This window comes from Calidris pugnax, unplaced genomic scaffold (assembly GCF_001431845.1).
Source record: "Calidris pugnax isolate Ruff unplaced genomic scaffold, ASM143184v1 scaffold27, whole genome shotgun sequence".
Classification (NCBI taxonomy): Eukaryota; Metazoa; Chordata; class Aves; order Charadriiformes; family Scolopacidae; genus Calidris; species Calidris pugnax.
Window position 1 is genome coordinate 13,431,603 of NW_015090893.1, and position 19,224 is coordinate 13,450,826.

General features: G+C 45.7%; 1 protein-coding gene across 1 annotated transcript in view; it reads left to right on the forward strand.

The window, feature by feature from the left end:
• Positions 1–2,285: 2,285 nt before the first annotated feature.
• ADAMTS2 (ADAM metallopeptidase with thrombospondin type 1 motif 2) overlaps positions 2,286–19,224 on the forward strand; it is a 189,442-nt gene continuing 172,503 nt past the window's right edge. The window contains exons 1-2 of the mRNA XM_014948231.1: positions 2,286–2,475; positions 3,447–3,808. Of these exons, the coding sequence (XP_014803717.1) occupies positions 2,388–2,475; positions 3,447–3,808 (450 nt within the window). The 5' untranslated portion in view covers positions 2,286–2,387. The remainder of the gene's footprint in view (positions 2,476–3,446; positions 3,809–19,224) is intronic.

The following is a 19,224-nucleotide window of genomic DNA, read 5'->3' on the forward strand; positions in this document are numbered from 1 at the left end:
CCTTGGCAGAGGACCAGCTTCCTGCAGGAAGCCGTTGCATGCAAATTTCCAGAGGGGTATAATACAGTATGCAGATCCAGCGTGAGGCAGCCTGCGGTAGGTCAGGCCATGGCCTGGTGAGGACAGCGAGAGCACGGCAAGGGCTGTGAGGATTCTCCAAGGTTAAAGAGGAAAGTGGTGAAAACAGCAAACGATCCGGATAATGTAACAGCCGAGTACATATATACATTATCTGTAAGGAATAAGCAGTACAGCATTTATCCTGGCCATATGGAAACAAATATAACTTGTTTTTTTCCATAAAGGCCACTCTTGATTATTTAATTATTTTTTAAAATCTTCTTCTATATCGTATTTATAGTATTCCTGAATGCTTTCAGCGTCTATCTCTCCGTTTGCAGATATTTAATATAAGATGGCTTTGCAGCAAGTTAATTCCAGTCTTATTAGCAAATAGTCCAAACTATTTTTCCGGTGAAATGGCTGCTTAATTGGTTTGATCCGATGAGGATCTCTGAATTTCACTGAATTTCACTGAATTTTAGAGTTGGAAGGGACCATAGAGATCATCTAGTCCAACTCCCCTGCTGAAGCAGGATTGCCTAGAGCTTGTCAGAGCATGTTACTCAGGACTGCATCCAGGCGGGTCTTGAAAATCTCCAGGGAAGGGGACTCCACACCCTCCCTGGGCAGCCTGTTCCAGGGATCTCTGATCGCAGGCTGCCTACGTTGGTGGCACTTTTTCCATTTGGGTCCTTGCTTTCAACGGGCACCCAAGACTCCCAAGGAAACTCATGCTGAGCTGCCTTAAGTTTGCCGAGTCCGGCTCTGGTTTTCTTTGATCCCCGGTTTCCATGTGAATTCATTCACCCACTGGAGCCGGGACGGGGCTCGGGGGCTCCGAGCCTGGCGGGTGTGTGTGTGTCTGTGCGTGTGTGTGTGTGTCTGTGTGTGTGTTTCTTCTTGCTGCAACCCGCTTTTGGTCTGTGTGTGTGCGTGTGCGTGTTTCTTCTTGCTGCAACCCGCTTTTGGCCAACTCCCCCCCCCGCTCCCAGCACCCGTCCCGACGCGCCTCCGGCAGCGGGAGGGTCCCGGCGGGGGAAGCCCCGGCGGCGGGGCCGGCGCGGTGCTCGGGGCGGGCTGTCCCCGCTCCCCTCGGCCCGGCTGCGCCGTGTGGCAGCGCCTCTGTCAATCAGCCTGACTTCACTCCTGCACGCCCTGTGTTTCCAGTATTATACCCCCGCCGCCTCCTGGTGTCTCTGCTTCGCTACGAGCCGGGAGCGCGGCCGCCACTGCCGCTGCGGCTGCGGCTGGGCGAATGCGCGGGCGGCGGGGCGCGGGGCAGCCCTGAGAGGCGCGGAGAGGCGCGGAGAGGAGCGGAGCGGGGCTGCCGCTTGGCCCGCCCCGGCTGCGGGAGGCGCGGCGCTCGGTCGGCTGCGGGCAGCCCGGGCGCCGGCCCCCCGCGTCGGACCGGGACCGCCGCGATGGACCCTCCCGCGGGCATCGCCTGCCTCCTGCTCTGCTGCGCGCTCTCCCTGCCCGCCGGCGCCCTGCGGCGCCCCGGGGACACAGGTAGGTCTCCGCCGACACGCCGGGGCAGCCCCCGCCGTCTTTTGGGCTGCTGGCTTTGCCCCGCCGCCGGTGCCTTTGCAACCCGCCCGTCTGAAGTCGCGGCTCCTCGCCCGCCCCGGCGGCTTTCCGCTCCCCGGGAACTTCTTCTGCGGCTACTTTTGCCGGGTTTCCAGTTGTTTCCTGCAAGCGGCAGGCGAGGACGGGGACAGGGACGGGGACGGGGACGGGGACAGGGGCACCCGCGCCGCCGGCGGGGAAGGGACGCTGTCACCAGCGCTGCGCCGGTGCCCGCAGCCCCGCGGCCGCCCGCTGTCTGCCCCGCAAAGGGGGCGAGCCCCGGCGGGGAGGGCTCGGTGCCTGGAGTTCCCCGTGCGGGATGAAGCACATGGCAGCTCGTCTGCCTCCTCCTCCTCCTCCTCCTGCCCCGGCTGTCGCCGCCGTCCTAAACTCCCGGGGTTCCCGCTGACTCCCCATCACCGCTCGACTCGTCCCCGCAGCCCCGGGGGTAGTGTGCGGGACGTGCCTTTCCTTTGCGGGCTTGCCACCTGCACACCCAAACCCTTACCCCCTTGCCCCTCCGAGCTGTCCCGAAGTCCATCAGCGTCCCTCTGCTCATCGCTGGCCACCCCGGTAGCCACAAAGTGGGCGAATGCGCGGGCGGCGGGGCGCGGGGCAGCCCTGAGAGGCGCGGAGAGGCGCGGAGAGGAGCGGAGCGGGGCTGCCGCTTGGCCCGCCCCGGCTGCGGGAGGCGCGGCGCTCGGTCGGCTGCGGGCAGCCCGGGCGCCGGCCCCCCGCGTCGGACCGGGACCGCCGCGATGGACCCTCCCGCGGGCATCGCCTGCCTCCTGCTCTGCTGCGCGCTCTCCCTGCCCGCCGGCGCCCTGCGGCGCCCCGGGGACACAGGTAGGTCTCCGCCGACACGCCGGGGCAGCCCCCGCCGTCTTTTGGGCTGCTGGCTTTGCCCCGCCGCCGGTGCCTTTGCAACCCGCCCGTCTGAAGTCGCGGCTCCTCGCCCGCCCCGGCGGCTTTCCGCTCCCCGGGAACTTCTTCTGCGGCTACTTTTGCCGGGTTTCCAGTTGTTTCCTGCAAGCGGCAGGCGAGGACGGGGACAGGGACGGGGACGGGGACGGGGACAGGGGCACCCGCGCCGCCGGCGGGGAAGGGACGCTGTCACCAGCGCTGCGCCGGTGCCCGCAGCCCCGCGGCCGCCCGCTGTCTGCCCCGCAAAGGGGGCGAGCCCCGGCGGGGAGGGCTCGGTGCCTGGAGTTCCCCGTGCGGGATGAAGCACATGGCAGCTCGTCTGCCTCCTCCTCCTCCTCCTCCTGCCCCGGCTGTCGCCGCCGTCCTAAACTCCCGGGGTTCCCGCTGACTCCCCATCACCGCTCGACTCGTCCCCGCAGCCCCGGGGGTAGTGTGCGGGACGTGCCTTTCCTTTGCGGGCTTGCCACCTGCACACCCAAACCCTTACCCCCTTGCCCCTCCGAGCTGTCCCGAAGTCCATCAGCGTCCCTCTGCTCATCGCTGGCCACCCCGGTAGCCACAAAGTCCCCGAGGCGACCCGGGCGCTGACCGGCTGGGCTGGAGTGCGGGGTCCCGGCTGGGGGGGCAGAGAGGAGCGGGTCCCTGTTGCGTGGGCAGAAGTGCGGGGTCCCTGCTGGGTGGGGAGTTTCACGCTGCCGTCTGGGGTTTTGGGGAGCAAAAGGCAAGTTTGAATGAACTCTGCACACTTCATGCCGGTGCCTGTATAGAGTGCAGTGTCCATCTGCCTTATGTAAGTGTCTGCTGTGCTAATGAATAATGGAATAAAAATCCCGCGGCATCAGGATATGTTTAGTTCTAGTATCTCTCTCCTCTCTTGCTTTCTCCCTCTAAAGATCCAATTCTGAGGAATATAGAGGAGTACAGCCTTGTCATCCCCACCAGCACCGATTCAGAGGGCAGGTTCCTATCCCACCTGGTGTCTGGACCGCCAAAAGCGCGCTTCAGGAGAGCTGCGGAGGGCTTGCAACACGAAGCAGCAAATGAGCAAATATTTTACAATGTCACCGTTTTCGGAAGAGAGTTTCACTTCAGGTTGCGGCCAAACTCCAGGCTGGTGGCCCCGGGAGCAACAGTTGAATGGCAGGAGGACTCTGAGGAGACTCACATTGAACCTCTCTATGGGAATTGCCTCTATGTTGGGGATATCACTGATTTGCCAAACGCTTCGGTCGCAATCAGCAATTGCGATGGGCTGGTAAGTTAACTTTTGTTATTATATCAAAGATAATGACATTAATTTCCTACAGCCTTTAAATATAAAATGTGTGGACTGTCAGAAACTCACACCTCATATGGTAACTGTGAATGCAAATTAACTAATGTTCCCTTGTGTGGGAATAGCTGCGCTGCACCAGGCGCTGCTTTACAGGCGGCGGCACTAGAAGTTTGAGCACATGCTCGGTGGTAGCTACTCTGGAACAGAGCTGCTGAAGCCAAGATTTGTGTTCATTTGTTGTAAAAGTTGCTTGAGGTGGCTGATGCTTTGAAACAAGAGGATGAAATGGCACATTCTCGGCATCCTCGTCCACTTTTCCAGTCTGCCAAGGGAAATTTTAGAAGAGTTAACCCCAAATAATGGGCTGAACTGCCTTGGAAACGCGTGATAGGTAAAATATGGTTTTGCCCTGGAAAATTTTAATTTATTCAGAGTCAGTTTTCATGGATCTTTCACTTGGTGAGTTTTAGTGCCTAATGAAGTAATTGACGGAAAGTAGCGAAAGAGTTTGAGTTTTACAAGCAAAACAGCTCTCTGTGATGCATTTTGCAAAGCTGTGTGTTTTAAAACTTGCTGCAGCTTTCTCTTCTGGAGTGCGTGTTCAGCAGTCGAATTACAACTGTTTGTCCCTGACATCCTCAACTGTCATAGTATCATTTGAACAGTAATTACTGCACAGCAATTAGTTCAGTGAGAAAAGGGCTATATTTTTGATAATGAACAGTTTTTCCAACCGATATTTCCTTGCTATACCCTTTAGAATTCATTATTTTGAGATTAATTAATTTTAATGCATTCTGTTCTCTGCATAAAAAGCCAGTATGAGTCCGTTGCATTTCTATTTATTTAATCACAGAAGGTTGTTCGTTTGCCGTGCCAAGAAGATAACATGTATGGAGATAGCATGTTGGCTATCTGAGAATAGAAGGGAATCAAATACTTTTCCCCTTACTCTTTCCTTTCCTGTGGTTTCTTGTAGCCATGTGCATTCCTGTTTTGAGAAGCGGGTTTTAATGTAGCAGTTGTTTGATGTGGGCAGCTGTCTGAGGGCAAGAGGAACATCAGCAAAAAGAGCAATTGGGAAAGCAGAGCATGCTCCTGCAGGCTGCCTCTGGTGGGGATGCAGAAGACCTTGGCTCTCCCCATACCCAGCACAGATCATTTTGTGTAAGGCAAAATTTGCTTGCTCTGGGCATTGCAGAACTGGGGTGGAGCCAAAGCTCTTCTTCCTCTGTGCTGAAAGGTGGAGGAAGATGTTTTGATGGCTGCTGCTTGCCTCACGCTGGCTCTTCTCGCCAGCTCAGGTGGTGACTGTAAGGGCAATGGGGGAGCTTCTTTTTGCATTTGGAAGTAACTTCTCAAACGCAAAGGAATGAAGGCAGGCCTCAACCCAATGGCACTCATAAGTGGCTAGAATCCAGGAAGAGAAAGAATTTTAGCTTTCAATCTGTGTCCACAACCTATGTACCTGCCTCTTTCCAGTATTCTTGTTTTCATTAGAAGAAGCAGGAGAATTGGTCTAGTGTGAGAGCTGCCATATTCTAATCTGGATGTCACGCCAGTTTTCACGTGGCACTACAACTTCTGTGATTCTGCTGAAACATTTGGAAATGACTTACTGTTTCCTCTGGTGCCTATCTACATTGTAAATGTTGTTGGCCCGGACCATGTTTGGTTTTGCCCAGGTCACTGAAGCCTTCCTGCAGGAAGCATTACCTCAATACCTTTAAGCATCTGGCTGTAATGATTTGCCTGAGATTGTGCAGTAAATCTGTTGTGGAACAACAAATTGAACTCCAATCCCTTGGGTACTATGTTCCATCTCTACCCATTCCCTCCATCTCCGTTTCTTTCTTTGTTTCTTGTAGGGGGAGAGTTTAAAACAAATACCAATAGAATTACACAAACTCCAAGAAATGGAAGTGCTTCCCCAAAAGCTACTGGTCCATGGACAGCAATAATGAGCAACTAAGCCCCTGAAATTAATACTGCACTTAACTGTCTCTCTGTTTACCTTTGTATTTCTTGTGTTTGCAAGGAATATTGAGCAATGTTCTTAGATGACATTCTAGCAAGACCTTCTTAGAGACCACTGGGCTCTATGTTATTCTCAGGTTTATTGGTATTTCATATGTCAACAAAGACACGGACAAAGCAATTCAAACTGGTTTTCTGTGCTCCTTTTTTTCTTCACACCTAGTTTACTTCAGTGGAGAAATTCAGTAGTATCATGGATTTTCTTTCAGTTGCCTAACAATATACATGCCACGGCCAATATCGCAAGTACTTCTACCTCTTTTTCTAGGTTACTCTGGAGATAGGGATGGTGGATCTGTCTGACAACTGACTTGTCAACTGACAAGTGTTAGAGTTGCTTGTTCTAAACTTGCTTCATCTAATTCCTAGTATTTTCTTGAAGTGCTTGCTTTTGACATCTGTCTCTGCTTCTGGTGGGCTTCCAGCTTTTGCATCCAGGCATTAGGGCTGAAATAATATTTGAACTGGGGCTTCATAGTTTGTTCTTTACATTGCAACCTTTTGTTGACTGAATCTGGTTCAAGTCAGTGAATGCATCTGCCACCTTGCCAACTTCTGATGTTATTTCCTCTGAACATCCCCTTTGGTTTGCACTTTACTGCCAACTTTGTCTTATTTTCCAATTATTGTCTGAGAAGAGTCTGGTGGTGTTGATATTGCCAAAATGAGAAGTTACTGGAAGGGATTTACATGAAAATAGTAGATCTGCAAGCAGATTTTTGAACGGTACTGTAAATGATGAAGGCTTTTAATCTGCAATAATTCTAAAAAAATGAAAAAGTACAGTAAATACATATACAGAATTATCTGCTGCCCAGACTGAGGAGATACGTAATTAGTTAGGGTCCTCCCAGTTGTCTATAACAAAGTCAATGACAAAATTAGTTTTATTGATCTAAAAATCAAATCAGAGACAGATAGAGAGAATTTCTGAAGTATGCAATCTAGGTGTGTTTTCAGAGCTGAAATGGGTCTTTGCAAATCATTGGAAAGTTAAAACTAATCAATAGGTTTTTTTAACAGCTCTGAATTATGGATGGGATTTTTACCATATTAAAAAAAAAGTTTTGTGAAAGCTTTCCCACTTAAGATAAAACTACTCTGGACAACTTGGTATCTTCTTGGTTGGCGTGATAGCATTCAAACTAATTTTCCACTGCGTGGGCAGAACCGACATAATCAGCTGTCCGTGACCTGCAGTCCATTGTGGAAGACACTGCACTTTGAGTACGTTCTTGGTCCTTGGCCAGATCCTTACTTGTGGACGCAGCTGGAGGATGTGGAGCTGGCTGTCCTCTCCAAAGGTTAGTTGTGAAGGAGAAGTGCTCAGAGTCTGTAAAAATGCCATAAAACAATTAAGAGTTGGAATTATGACAGTCCTCCTGTATTATTGCCTTAACTTTAGGAACTCCCATTCTTCACCCCAGCAGATGAACCTGCCGTTGCAGAGGAACGTTTTATGCATCTGGATTTCTGATTTTGATAAATATTTCTGCAATGCTTGAGGTTGATGTGAGAAAAGTGTCTTCTTCAGGTTGAAAGGATGGCAGTATTTGGTTGTGGAACTGTAGAGACATAAACTCTTTCCCAGTCTCCTCATAACATTCGTAGTCTGTGGACTAGAATGTGTACTTAAACACAAGCAGATACTGGAGAAACACAATACAAACACTGCATCTGGTATGGATAATGAGCACATGATTAAATTAGGCTGCAGTGCAGCGTTAGACTTACTGACAGGATCCTGAAAGACTGAGGATCATGGCTTCAGGTTGAATAATCAGTATGATCTAGCACCCACTGAAGCAAATAGAGGAACATCAGTTTCAATAACACAACATCACGTCTTAGCTCTGCTTCATTAGTATAATCCTCTTCCTTTTTTAAAGGTTAAAATATCAGTTGTCCAAAAATGTCCCTATATTTTCATCAAAATGGGAAGTTATTAGAAGTGGACATACAGAAAGTAAGCTGTTCAGGACATTTATGATTGTATGTTTTCCTAGGGAACTGTAAGTGTTACATGTCTTGGGGTACCAAGCCATAGTCGCCTTACTGGTGTAATGGACATAAGTGTTTCTTCTCATGTGATAAAATAGGCAGGGTTTGCTCTACAACATTTCAGTCTTTACTGTATGCTGTAATAACCCTCACAAACTGTTTGAGAGAAGCCTGGTGGTTGGCTGCCTGCCCAGATGCTATTTCTTCTAGAAATGCTTGGGAAGCCAGCAATGCTTTTTAGACTCATGCACAATGCTAATAGTAACTGTAGGACCGGGCTGACCTGGGTGGGTTTATGGTGATACATTCACTGTAAGAGCCAGTCATGAATCTGCAGGGACTGACTGGTGCTTTGACTACTGTTAATGTAAGTGCACGCCTGTCAATTGCCCCACGACTTTGTTATACATTGTTTGTATTAATACTTTTCCTCACTGTTTTAAAATCATAGTGAAATATTTTTATTTTCTGCAGCCTTTATTTTGCAGGGAAGTATTCATATAACCCAATTTTAGGCCCATCATGTAAATGTAAATGTAGGAATGCAGGTTCCAGATTCAGTCAATGGTGTTTCCTGAGAGCAATTCAAACTCCTCATGTGAAATGCCCACCGTTCTCATTCCTGGAGGAATATCTCCCCTCCATCTTACCAAGTTCCCTGCATTCCTGAAGACATTTAAACGCCTTGTGAAATCTATCCTTGCTTATTATAATCCTGCCTCACTTTGAGCATGAGATTGAGCTCTTTGAAGTCAGTGATTTTCAAGGTTATATTCTTAAATACCTTCCTGACAGAGATGCCTTCTTGAAACTGGCCACGGAGCTGAAGTTGAATCTAACTCACCTTAGACGGATCATGTAATTTACCAGGATAAGAGGGTGAAGGATCTGCTCACAGTGAATACACCAGAAGACAAACATGCTTATATAACTGTGTCATTTTTTCTTTTAGACATCCATCTCCTGCTTTCATATGGATTTACAATTTAGTTCTGTTTCTTTTTTATCTGTTTTTTGGATTACACTGGTTTGTGATGTAGCAAAAAAGCAGAACTCAAGGTAGCACAATATTGCCTTCAAAGTCTGGTCAGGTCGAATGCCTGATCTTTATTTTACCGGGAAGTATTCATATAATCCAATTTTAGGCCCATCATGTAAATGTAAGTGTAGGAATGCAGGTTCCAGATTCAGTCAATGGTGTTTCCTGAGAGCAATTCAAACTCCTCATGTGAAATGCCCACCGTTCTCATTCCTGGAGGAATATCTCCCCTCCATCTTACCAAGTTCCCTGCATTCCTGAAGACATTTAAACGCCTTGTGAAATCTATCCTTGCTTATTATAATCCTGCCTCACTTTGAGCATGAGATTGAGCTCTTTGAAGTCAGTGATTTTCAAGGTTATATTCTTAAATACCTTCCTGACAGAGATGCCTTCTTGAAACTGGCCACGGAGCTGAAGTTGAATCTAACTCACCTTAGATGGATCATGTAATTTACCAGGATAAGAGGGTGAAGGATCTGCTCACAGTGAATACACCAGAAGACAAACATGCTTATATAACTGTGTCATTTTTTCTTTTAGACATCCATCTCCTGCTTTCATATGGATTTACAATTTAGTTCTGTTTCTGTTTTATCTGTTTTTTGGATTACACTGGTTTGTGATGTAGCAAAAAAGCAGAACTCAAGGTAGCACAATATTGCCTTCAAAGTCTGGTCAGGTCGAATGCCTGACAGTTAAAACAGATGCCTGCTACAAATAATTCCAGTAATTCTTTGTTTTTTTGGTATTCTTAGTTCTTAGCATTTACATTATGATTGGGTTGCATCCATTTTTAGTTGATTAAAAGTTGGCATTTATGATCTCTTCATTTGGGAGCATTTTCTCTTTAAATTAAAACAAAATCAAACCAAAGTTGCCATCTGTTTTTTGCGTTATGGCAAAAACCACTGTAGGCTTTTTTCTTTTTGGACAAGTAGAGCTATAATACAGTGGCAGGAGAAATGCAAGTAATTCCTGTGACACCATAGAATGAAATTTAAAAGCTATTCTCTATAAGAAAACAGCAGCCCTTCCTCTGTAGGTGAGTAAAGTGGGATCTCCATTAACCCATGTGGTCTTTCGAATTCAGCTGGGGTCTCTACATGCTTAAGCCAAGCGTGTATGTAAATTTTAGCACAATCAGAGCCCACCTGCACATCCACTTCCACACATGTGATATAAAAGTCCTGCATTGCCTGAGAGAAAGCAGGGGAGCTATTTTGATAAAAGTCCTGCGTTGCCTGAGAGAAAGCAGGGGAGCTATTTTGATGCCTAACGCTCAAGCATATCCATATATTTTCACAGGACAGAGACTTTACTTCATCACCCATCCTCTGGGTTTCTCTGTTCATGGCCCTGGCCAACACTAGCCTAGTTGCACAGCCCCTTCTGCTGTGTAAATTGCAGAGACATTCCCTTTTAAATGTTATATTCTGAAACACAGAGAGCGTAAACACTATGATTCAGCCTCTAACTGGAGTAAATTATCCTCATTTTGCTGTCCTCAAAAGAGACTCTGTCATCAGTAAGTACTATTTTTTTGCTTTGCATCTTCTGTGCACGGATCATCTCACCTACGTTTTATCTGAGAGCAAAGTCATTTCCTACATCATACAGGTGGACACCATCTGGACAGAATATCCTCAGGCAAGCAAAACCGGTATCTTCATGGTATGTTGTAGGCCTTTGGATAAAAGATAGGTATTTCCTTATGTCCTATTTGACCTTGTGTTGTGTTGTCCTCATTGTGGTAGTATCTCAGCTGCACTGTTCTCTTCGACCACCCTAGAACTAATTTTCCAACCAGAACATTAAACCATGTACATCCAAGAAAATGTGCCTAATGGCTCCTTCTACTTTCCATCTTGAAAGACCTAAATATAGTAACTAATTTTGATAAGGTCATAATTACTTTCTGGGATAAGCAGAACACCTATTTTGAGATATCTGTCCCTCTTCAGCTTCCAAAGGTGTGTCCCTTGAAAACTCCTATTGGCTTACTTAGTTACCAGCTCAGTGCTTCCTCATGGTGCGGAAAGGTGTGCCGGTATTCCCTGAGAATTTAACAGCAGAGACTCCTTCAAATGGCAAGACATTCCCATGTTTTGTGTTAATTACATGTTTACCTTTTGCCACAGAAGGTTGGAAAATATTTTTTTGGATCAACCAGAATTCTAGCAGTTGCATGGAGCAAGACCTTTCCTCCACAAATCACACCAGTATTTTATTCGACCTATTTCTGAGCACTTGTTATTGATGGTGACTGTTGCTTTGCAAGCAGGTCATGTCACTACTTAATTGCACACTAGGACATTTCTCATACTGGGTCTGATTAAAACAGAGAATGAGGGAGCAGGTCTTCAGTCTCTTGTAGGGGGTTGCACAACCTTGCATTTATTTCTCGTGAATAGCTCTGATGTGCACACCCTCTATTTCAGATCACCTTCTCCCCTTACTGCTTTCCTTCTTCCCAAATTTCACTAAGTTCTTTAACGTATCACATCTGCTTTCTGAGCCCCTTTATCTGTGTGTGTTTGAAATTCATCTTTGTTTGCAGAGTCTTGACACAGCGGGTTCCCAGTTTTAATAGTCTGCAAAATGAAAGGCCCACATTTCACACGCTATTTTCAGCACCGTTCCATTAAACTGTAACATTGAAAAGAAGAGTGTCCTCTTCAAGTGCTGAAGAGCACGTTGCTTTCTCATATCTAAATCACAGTCTCTGCTATAGATCTTCTGAGTTATTCCCAGGTCTCAAAATGTCTGGTACTTTCTTCAAATCTGGAGTTCCTGGAGTCATTTAGTGTGAATCTCAGCAATAATTTTTTTCCTTTTTCTTCTAAGTAACTGTTTTCTGTTTAAAGTAAATGTTTTTAAGTGGGAGTTTCCCTGAAGGAAAAGACAAAGAAATGTAAGTTGTGTTTCTTTAAGTCTCAAAAATCACCAGGCCAGTGAAAATCACTTCAAAATTGTTGTTTTGAAGGCATCGTTTTACAGTAGAGGTGAGTCTCTCTGAGCATCTCATTCTGCTGAGAGGGGTAATCCTGCTCCCTGTTCCTGCCCCCATTCCTCCCCTGCCCATTGCTCATCTTACTCCACCATACGTTAACCCAGAGGGTGAGGGGCCAAACCAGCAAGCTGCTGCCTGCCAGTTTAGCAGCTTGGACTGGTTCTCTGTGGGGTGAGATGGACATTTGTACAGGCAGAGGGATGAAAGTGGGAATGCCCTCAGCTGGGCGCAGGGAGGGTGAGATTGCTCCTCTGGTTACAGATAGACTCAGCCTGTATTGTGAAACCACATCCTTATTCTCAGGATTTAGAAATGGGTCTATTTAAGGGAGCTTGACTTGTGCCTTTGAGCCCTGGAAGCTGAAACTGCAGCTTTGGACAAACAGATTGTTCTGCTCTGTGGATGATGGCTTTTTGCTTTGGAGCTCTGCTTGAATTTTATTTTTTTTTTAAACTGTGCAGTAAAATTCCACCTCCATTGGAGGGGAGTGTTACGGGATCAGAGAAAGGAGTGGAATTTGCTGCTGTGGGGAGGAGAAGAGTCATCCTGACGGTGGAAGGGAGGGTGGGAGAAGCAGTTGGAAGGGAAAGGCAAGTGGCTGGATGGTAAAAACAAAGCGAGAGAGAGGGTTCTCTCCTGACTGGTGTGTACTTCTGAGGGAGTTTGTCCACTGGCACATGTTATGTGGGCTGGATGCCCCTCAAGTGGGGCAGATTCAGTTGCTGAATGTGGTATCATTTTAGCTTCTCCGATGCCACAGAGAGAACCCGCCCTGACCACTAGTGTATATACTTGGTTTTGGTTGTTTTTTGTTTCATTTATTTATTTATTTATTTATTTCCCTTGTAGGACTGTATCTACTAATCTGTTTTCCAAAACTTTGCCTTACTAAAATTGAAGTCCCAGTTGCACAACTTGCTGTAACTCTTTCGTCTTGGTACTGTAAGTGTGTTACAGTTTATCAGCGTTCCCATCAAGTTTATATTCTTTCTTATTCCCTTCATACTGGTTTATATCAAATTTAATGGTTTGCCTCTTTATTGCTGCACTTGTGACCTTCAAAATAAATAAATACAATTAATTCTTCACTCGTGCGTGTCTCCACGGAGAATTCAGAGGTTGAAATTGCCCAGGGTCAGTGGTACTTTCTGACTCTTACACCTGTAAAGTACAGTGTTATCACTTTTCTTTTGATATGGTGAGCTATAAATAAAGCCACTTCAACTTCCTTCCTACTGTTATTCCCTTTAACTTTTTCTGTAGTTGCCACCTCTGTGTTTGAATTTCATTGTATTGTCAGACCACTTTTTCCCAGCATTTAACCTCTAGCCCGATAGACCTCAGGGGACAGATTACAATCTATTTTCCACTGAAATTAAGCATGAAACCCACTAATCCTGTAATGAGAAGGAGTTGTTGAACATCATTGGTATGTTTTTGGATAAGAAGAGCTCCTTCTACCTTTATCTAGATACAGGTAATTTAGTGCATGTAAGTTATTTCCCTTCATGAGGTGTATTGACTATAGGTGGCTGCTGATACTGCCTTTTAATGAGCTATTTCTACAAGATTTTTGAAGCATGAAAACTAGAAGGAAATACCTGGCATATACTCAACATTTACACTGGTCTTTAAAAGAGAAAAACAAAATAACTGTCTGAGGTTTTAGGACAGCACAGTGCCACATCTTGACATAGGCCCTGAGCCTTTAAGCCTTTATTAACGTGTTTTCTGATTTACTGCCACTGTAAGGATAATGAAGTTGACATGAATGGAGAATGGCTAACTAGCAGACTGGCCAGCAGCTCTTCCTGCACTCTGTTCTTTTACCCCATTACTTGCAATATTTACAGGAAGCAGTCCAAGAAATGGCCTGCTTCCTTCTCTTGCTGTGAGCTGCTGGGCTTCCAGCCTGTCCAGTGGAGCTCTGGGCATGTATGAGCTCCCTTGGGCAAGCCCATCCAAAGGCACTTGCACACTGTGCACTGAAAAGGACAGGGATTGCAGGTTTGGTGCTACTCTTGCACAGTCTGGCCTGCAGGAGGAGTTTCTTTTTCAGGTTGTGCTTCTGCACATCTGCTTTTTGGCATGAGAGAATGAATATTGTACAGTCAAAATAATATGGCTTATTGTCTTGGGAGTTAAAATATTTCAAGAGCTAAACATAGTAATAAACCATTTAAATTTTAGTATAGGTACAGTAAAATGATAGAATTTAGAAGGGAAAGCACAGATTTTGCTCTGAAGATTTGCTAATTTTGCTGGTATTTCCCCCCCATGTGCAAAAGACAGTACTAACATCCAACACCTGCTCTAAGCAGATGCATCGTGCGTGCTCTCCCATGGTCAGGTGTGTGGCTCCCAAGGCTGGTACAAGGGCCAGTGCCCACGGCCACGACATCGGGTGAAGGGCAGACCTGTTTGCAGGACAGAGCCCGTGGTTTGGGAGTGGAAAAAGAGCCTGCAGAAAATGTAGAGATTAACTAAGGATAGGTGGCAGCACAGGCTGTGGTTACTGTTTTAATAGTGGTTTTATTTGTTTAAAACCATGACTTTTGGGTAAATCATGTTCATCCAACTCATATGCAGGAGAATATACTTCTTGATTCTTCGGAGTGTTAAAATTGCTAGGCATTTTTCTTTCCCTGAGCAGAGGAGCTGTGGAAAGAATGTGAGAGATGTTGTTTGGAAAGCATTCTGCAAACCAGAATGTATTTTAAAAACAGTCTTTGAGAAATAAATCACTACCTGATGATGAAGACAGCTGAGCTGGGCCAAGAGTCTTTCACATGCCAACGCTCTTTCACGTGACAGGAGTTATACTGGAAGCTGGCAGGCTTTGAAGCTTGCAAGGCTGAAAATGTCTCAAAATTTTCAAATACTTAAAGTAAGTAATAGCTAGATAAAAGTATGGCTTTGAAACTTTTCAAAACACCTCCCTGTAGAACAGTGTGAACCTGCCTAAGATCACAATATTTTACCTATTGGGAACAAAAATAATACCCCAAAACCCAGACGCACAAATTTTAGACCATCTCAGTTCAATACTAATAAAGAGCTTAGGGATGAAGAAGTTTTAAGGATGAATTTGGATTGATTTCAGGTTTATAACAAAGCTTGAAATCAGAGTTTCCTAATAGTTTTAGGTTTCATTGTGAAAATGGCAGATCTACCATTCATCAGTAAACCAAAATATTTAATCCCCAAATAAATGCAAGAGGTGTCTGTCGATATTACATTCGCTTGCAAAGTTACGGCACATTAAGGCTGACATAAGCAGTAAGTATAAAAATGTGATTAATCAAAGGATGATTTACCACTCTGAAAGAGGAGTATGAAGCTCAGTCTGCATAAATAATAGACAAGTAAAGAAAGACAAGACAGAGTACAAGATGTTTTGAATTAATTTAAACTCCTCAGAAGGAAAGGGTAATGAATTTACTATGAAAATAAAGCTGTTTGTTAGTTCTCTGCAGTCAAATTAAGGTCCACAATAATCATACCATCTTATAAAATAGAATTAAAATGCTGAACCTGTGAAAATATAGTATAATCTTGCATTTATCTAAGTAGAGAATCATACAGAAAAAAATAATCTATGTCAATTCATATGTCATGGTCCGGCATCATTTTGCACTAAAGCCTGGGAGGTCTTATGGCAAGTGGCTGATCTTTGGATTTGTTCCAAAGCTGTTGAAGTGAGCGTGTTTAGTTTCACTGGCTTCCTTTGGCATTATATGGGCAGGTTGATTATCAAAAAATCTGGGACAAAAAGCATGCCTTGGAGTATTCCACATCATAACCTTGTGGTTCACCTTCTTTTCTGTCCCCTGGCGCGGTGGTGATGAGGGAGGTGAGTACGAGAGGCTCAAGTGCAGCTTTCCCCATTGCTGTTTATGTTCCGTTTGCTGGATGGAACAGGACAGAACTGCATGATTCTAAAACTGAAATAGCTCTGCTAAACCTTCTTCCCCTTCTGCCTCACACCACATCCCCACCACAGAAGAGGTGATGCATTAAGCGAGGGGGAGGGATCAGAAGAAACCCTCCTCTTGTCCATGCCAGGAGGATGAGGCAATTCCAGCTGCCTTGAATTTGCAGGCTCATTCTGACAGCCCTGCTGTCTCTTTCTTTCTATGAAGATGGGGCCAGAAAGGAGACAGATTTCCTGCTTTCAGAGGTTGCCCCTCTTTGCTTCTGCACTGCTGGAGGTGTGATGGTGGAAAGAGATTTCTCTGGCTAGTTGAGATTATTGGCTCCGACCTCAATAAAACTAGCATCACTTGCAAAAAACCCCCCAAATGCTAAATCCAACCCCTCCTCAACCAAAAAACCACCCCAAGTCATGAGAGAGAGCAACATAAGAAAACCTCTAATTGCACATCTGTTCAGCAGACTTTTGTGATAATTCAGCAACAGCTAATTGAAACTCCTGGATCATAAATATGCTTTCAGCCAAACTGGAGTACTTTCTCTGATGCAATCTCCTTTCAACTCCCCATTGCCCTCTGAGATTCTGCTGGTCAGGATTCCAACAATCTGTCACTAGATGGGAAAATTAGAAGTTGGGTCTATTCAATTATAATGAGCCAAACCTCTGCTAATCTACATCGTCGTGTCTCCGTGGATTTCTGGGAGCTCTGTCACTTTGCATTAGCTGAGGACCTGGCCTTATGTAATTAGATGTTTTCACACTCTTCTGGTGACATGCCCTCCTCCGACAGTCTGGATTGCAGGCTACCATGGTTTGCAAAGAGATACACTCGTTAATGGGGGGCAGAAGAATGCACAAGATCCATGAATGAGTTAGCACTATTAACATGAGATTTTATATTCAGAGTTTTTGTTTACATACTTGGAAATCCTGAAATGCATTGGAAGAGGAGACCAGGGGTCCCAGGTCTTTGAAGGTTCTCGGAGTCCTCGGTCATGAATGGTCAGATGGGTTAGAGACCCAGCTGTGAGCGCTGTTTGTTCTCACTCAAAAGCATGGGCTGACTGAAGACCTCGTGGCTTCCTGTCTCTGAATGACCATTCTGATGTCATTTTTGTGACGTTTTCATGTTACCATGCAAGCCCGTAGAAATCATGACACCACTGGAAAAACTATTGAATAAACACAATGTTAGTAATGTGAAATTCATCTGTGGTGGATATGCTTAGGTCTTTGAAGGGTTAAGCTGCTTCTGGCAATTTGTGTTCCTTTGGGGTAACTGAAAGAGGTGTCTGCTTTGACTTGTGGATTGAAGAAATGTTTGTGCCTAGGTAACATTTTTATAGTGCACTTTCAGAATGAACTCCATGCAGTCTTTAAGCCAAGGATGTAATTTTGGAGTATTGAATCACTGTTTGCAAGTCCTACAGTATGTTCTAGCTATCCCACTGTGGGAAATAGTTGGGTTTTTCTCTTTCATTTTATATTTGTTTATATTAAGACCGCTTTTCACTGATGTCAGAGAACTATCAGCTGAAATTTAGTCCTCCTCCGTGCCACTGAGTCCATTGCCTTAATACTGTGTTGATATTTGCAAGGAGTCTACTAAATCCCTAAGTTTAAATTTTATTTTGTTGTTAGGACATCACATTCTTAACTAAAGAAGGCAGAGTCATAGACAGAACCTCATATATAGAGGCTGCTTAGTGACCTAGATGCTATTGGGGACAAATCATGAGATGCTTTAAAGTATCCTTGGAAAGAACGATGAAGATAGACTGACCCCTGTCTCCTCTGGGGAAGTTCTGATCTTTCGTAGGCTGCTTTATGGAGGAGTTGTTAGCATTCAAAGAGGGCAACTGAACGTGGATTAGAAAGTGCTGGAACATTTTACCAAGCTGGAAACTTGGGGAAGTTTTGAAATTGCATTAAGATGCTTCAGTGGAGTTGCACTTTTGACTACTTCTAATTAGTAGAAGTGACCTTACGGCTTTGCTGTGATGCTGCAGTGTTATGAGGGAGCAGAACACAGTGACAGAAACACGCATTGAGCATCTTGTCATAAAGCTGCCCATTTGGTTCCGTGCTACCTTGCCAGCCTTTTGTCCAGCCTTTTGAAAAAGCACTAAACAAAATTCTGTTAAACTTTATCTTTTGGTGATGCACCTAGTGAATATTGCTGGGGGCATTCTGTCATACTGATCAGAAGAATATCCATCACCACTGGCACTGGACATAGCAGGAGGGCAGGTTGCCTGAAGTTTGATGTAGAGAGTCCTGTGGTTATTCAGTAGCTGGTCTCCATAAGCTTCCTTAGCATCCATGCATTCGTGTTTCCCACGGATGGGAAGGGGGGGTAAAGCAGAGAGACAAAAGTGGGCAGACAATTACCTTTGCTCCAAACTCTTCAGGTATTAATTAGAGCTCGAATATCACTAAGAACCTGGCTTAGTCCTTAATAAAGAGAGTTTTTTTTTCTTCCTGGACTAGTTTACCTGCTGCCTTTGTCCATGGCATCAGAGGACAGCTATAGTGAACAATATGGTTGATTCTGGGAATAGACTTACTTTGTGAAGAATACTGCACAGGTAGTCCAATATACTATTTATAATTTTTGGTGCTTCTTGAAACAGGAAAGCGCTACCCAGTGCCAGAGGGCGGCACGGTGCACTGGCTAGATTAGCCCTAATTACTTGGGTTTTGTAATCTGTGTGGAGGGAGCTTTCTCCTTGTGATGAGGTCCTCCCTGAAGCTATTCTAGGTGACAGTTGAGCTGGTAGGTTCTCACTCCTTGCCTCCACAGAGCCAGGGACCTTGTCAGCATCGCTCCTTTGCCGAGGAATGTGGAGCAAATGGCCATCTTTGAAATTGCTGCCAAGAGGCAGTTAATGTGTTCCACCACAGTTAACGGGTTTGAATTCCAAAGCTACACAGATTGTTTGAAAGTCTACCTCCCCGCAGGCTGCTGCTGGGCTGGTGCGTGGTACCTCTCTCCTCCTCATGGGCTGGAAATGCTTCCTTCACTGGAGAAAAATGCACTGTGGTTCCTGCAGAGGAGCACAGCGTTCAGAGCAGTGAAATGACTGTCTCTGTGTGTGATATGGGGGAGAGGAAGGGATGGGTCAGAAAAAAGGTCAAAGGAAAGAGCAGTTAGAGACATCTGAGCAGTATCAGCAGGGCAGGGTGCTGAGCCCTGGCACTGGAGTGCTGAGGTGATGAGAATGGCTTATGAGTAGCCCATAGATCAGGAATGAGCAGAAAACATGGTATTTCTTGGCCATTCACAACAACATCCTTGTTCAGTGACTATTCTCCTTTAACAAGTACCTCCAGAAGGGCGAATGAAGCAAGAAGCGATGTCCCCATTTATC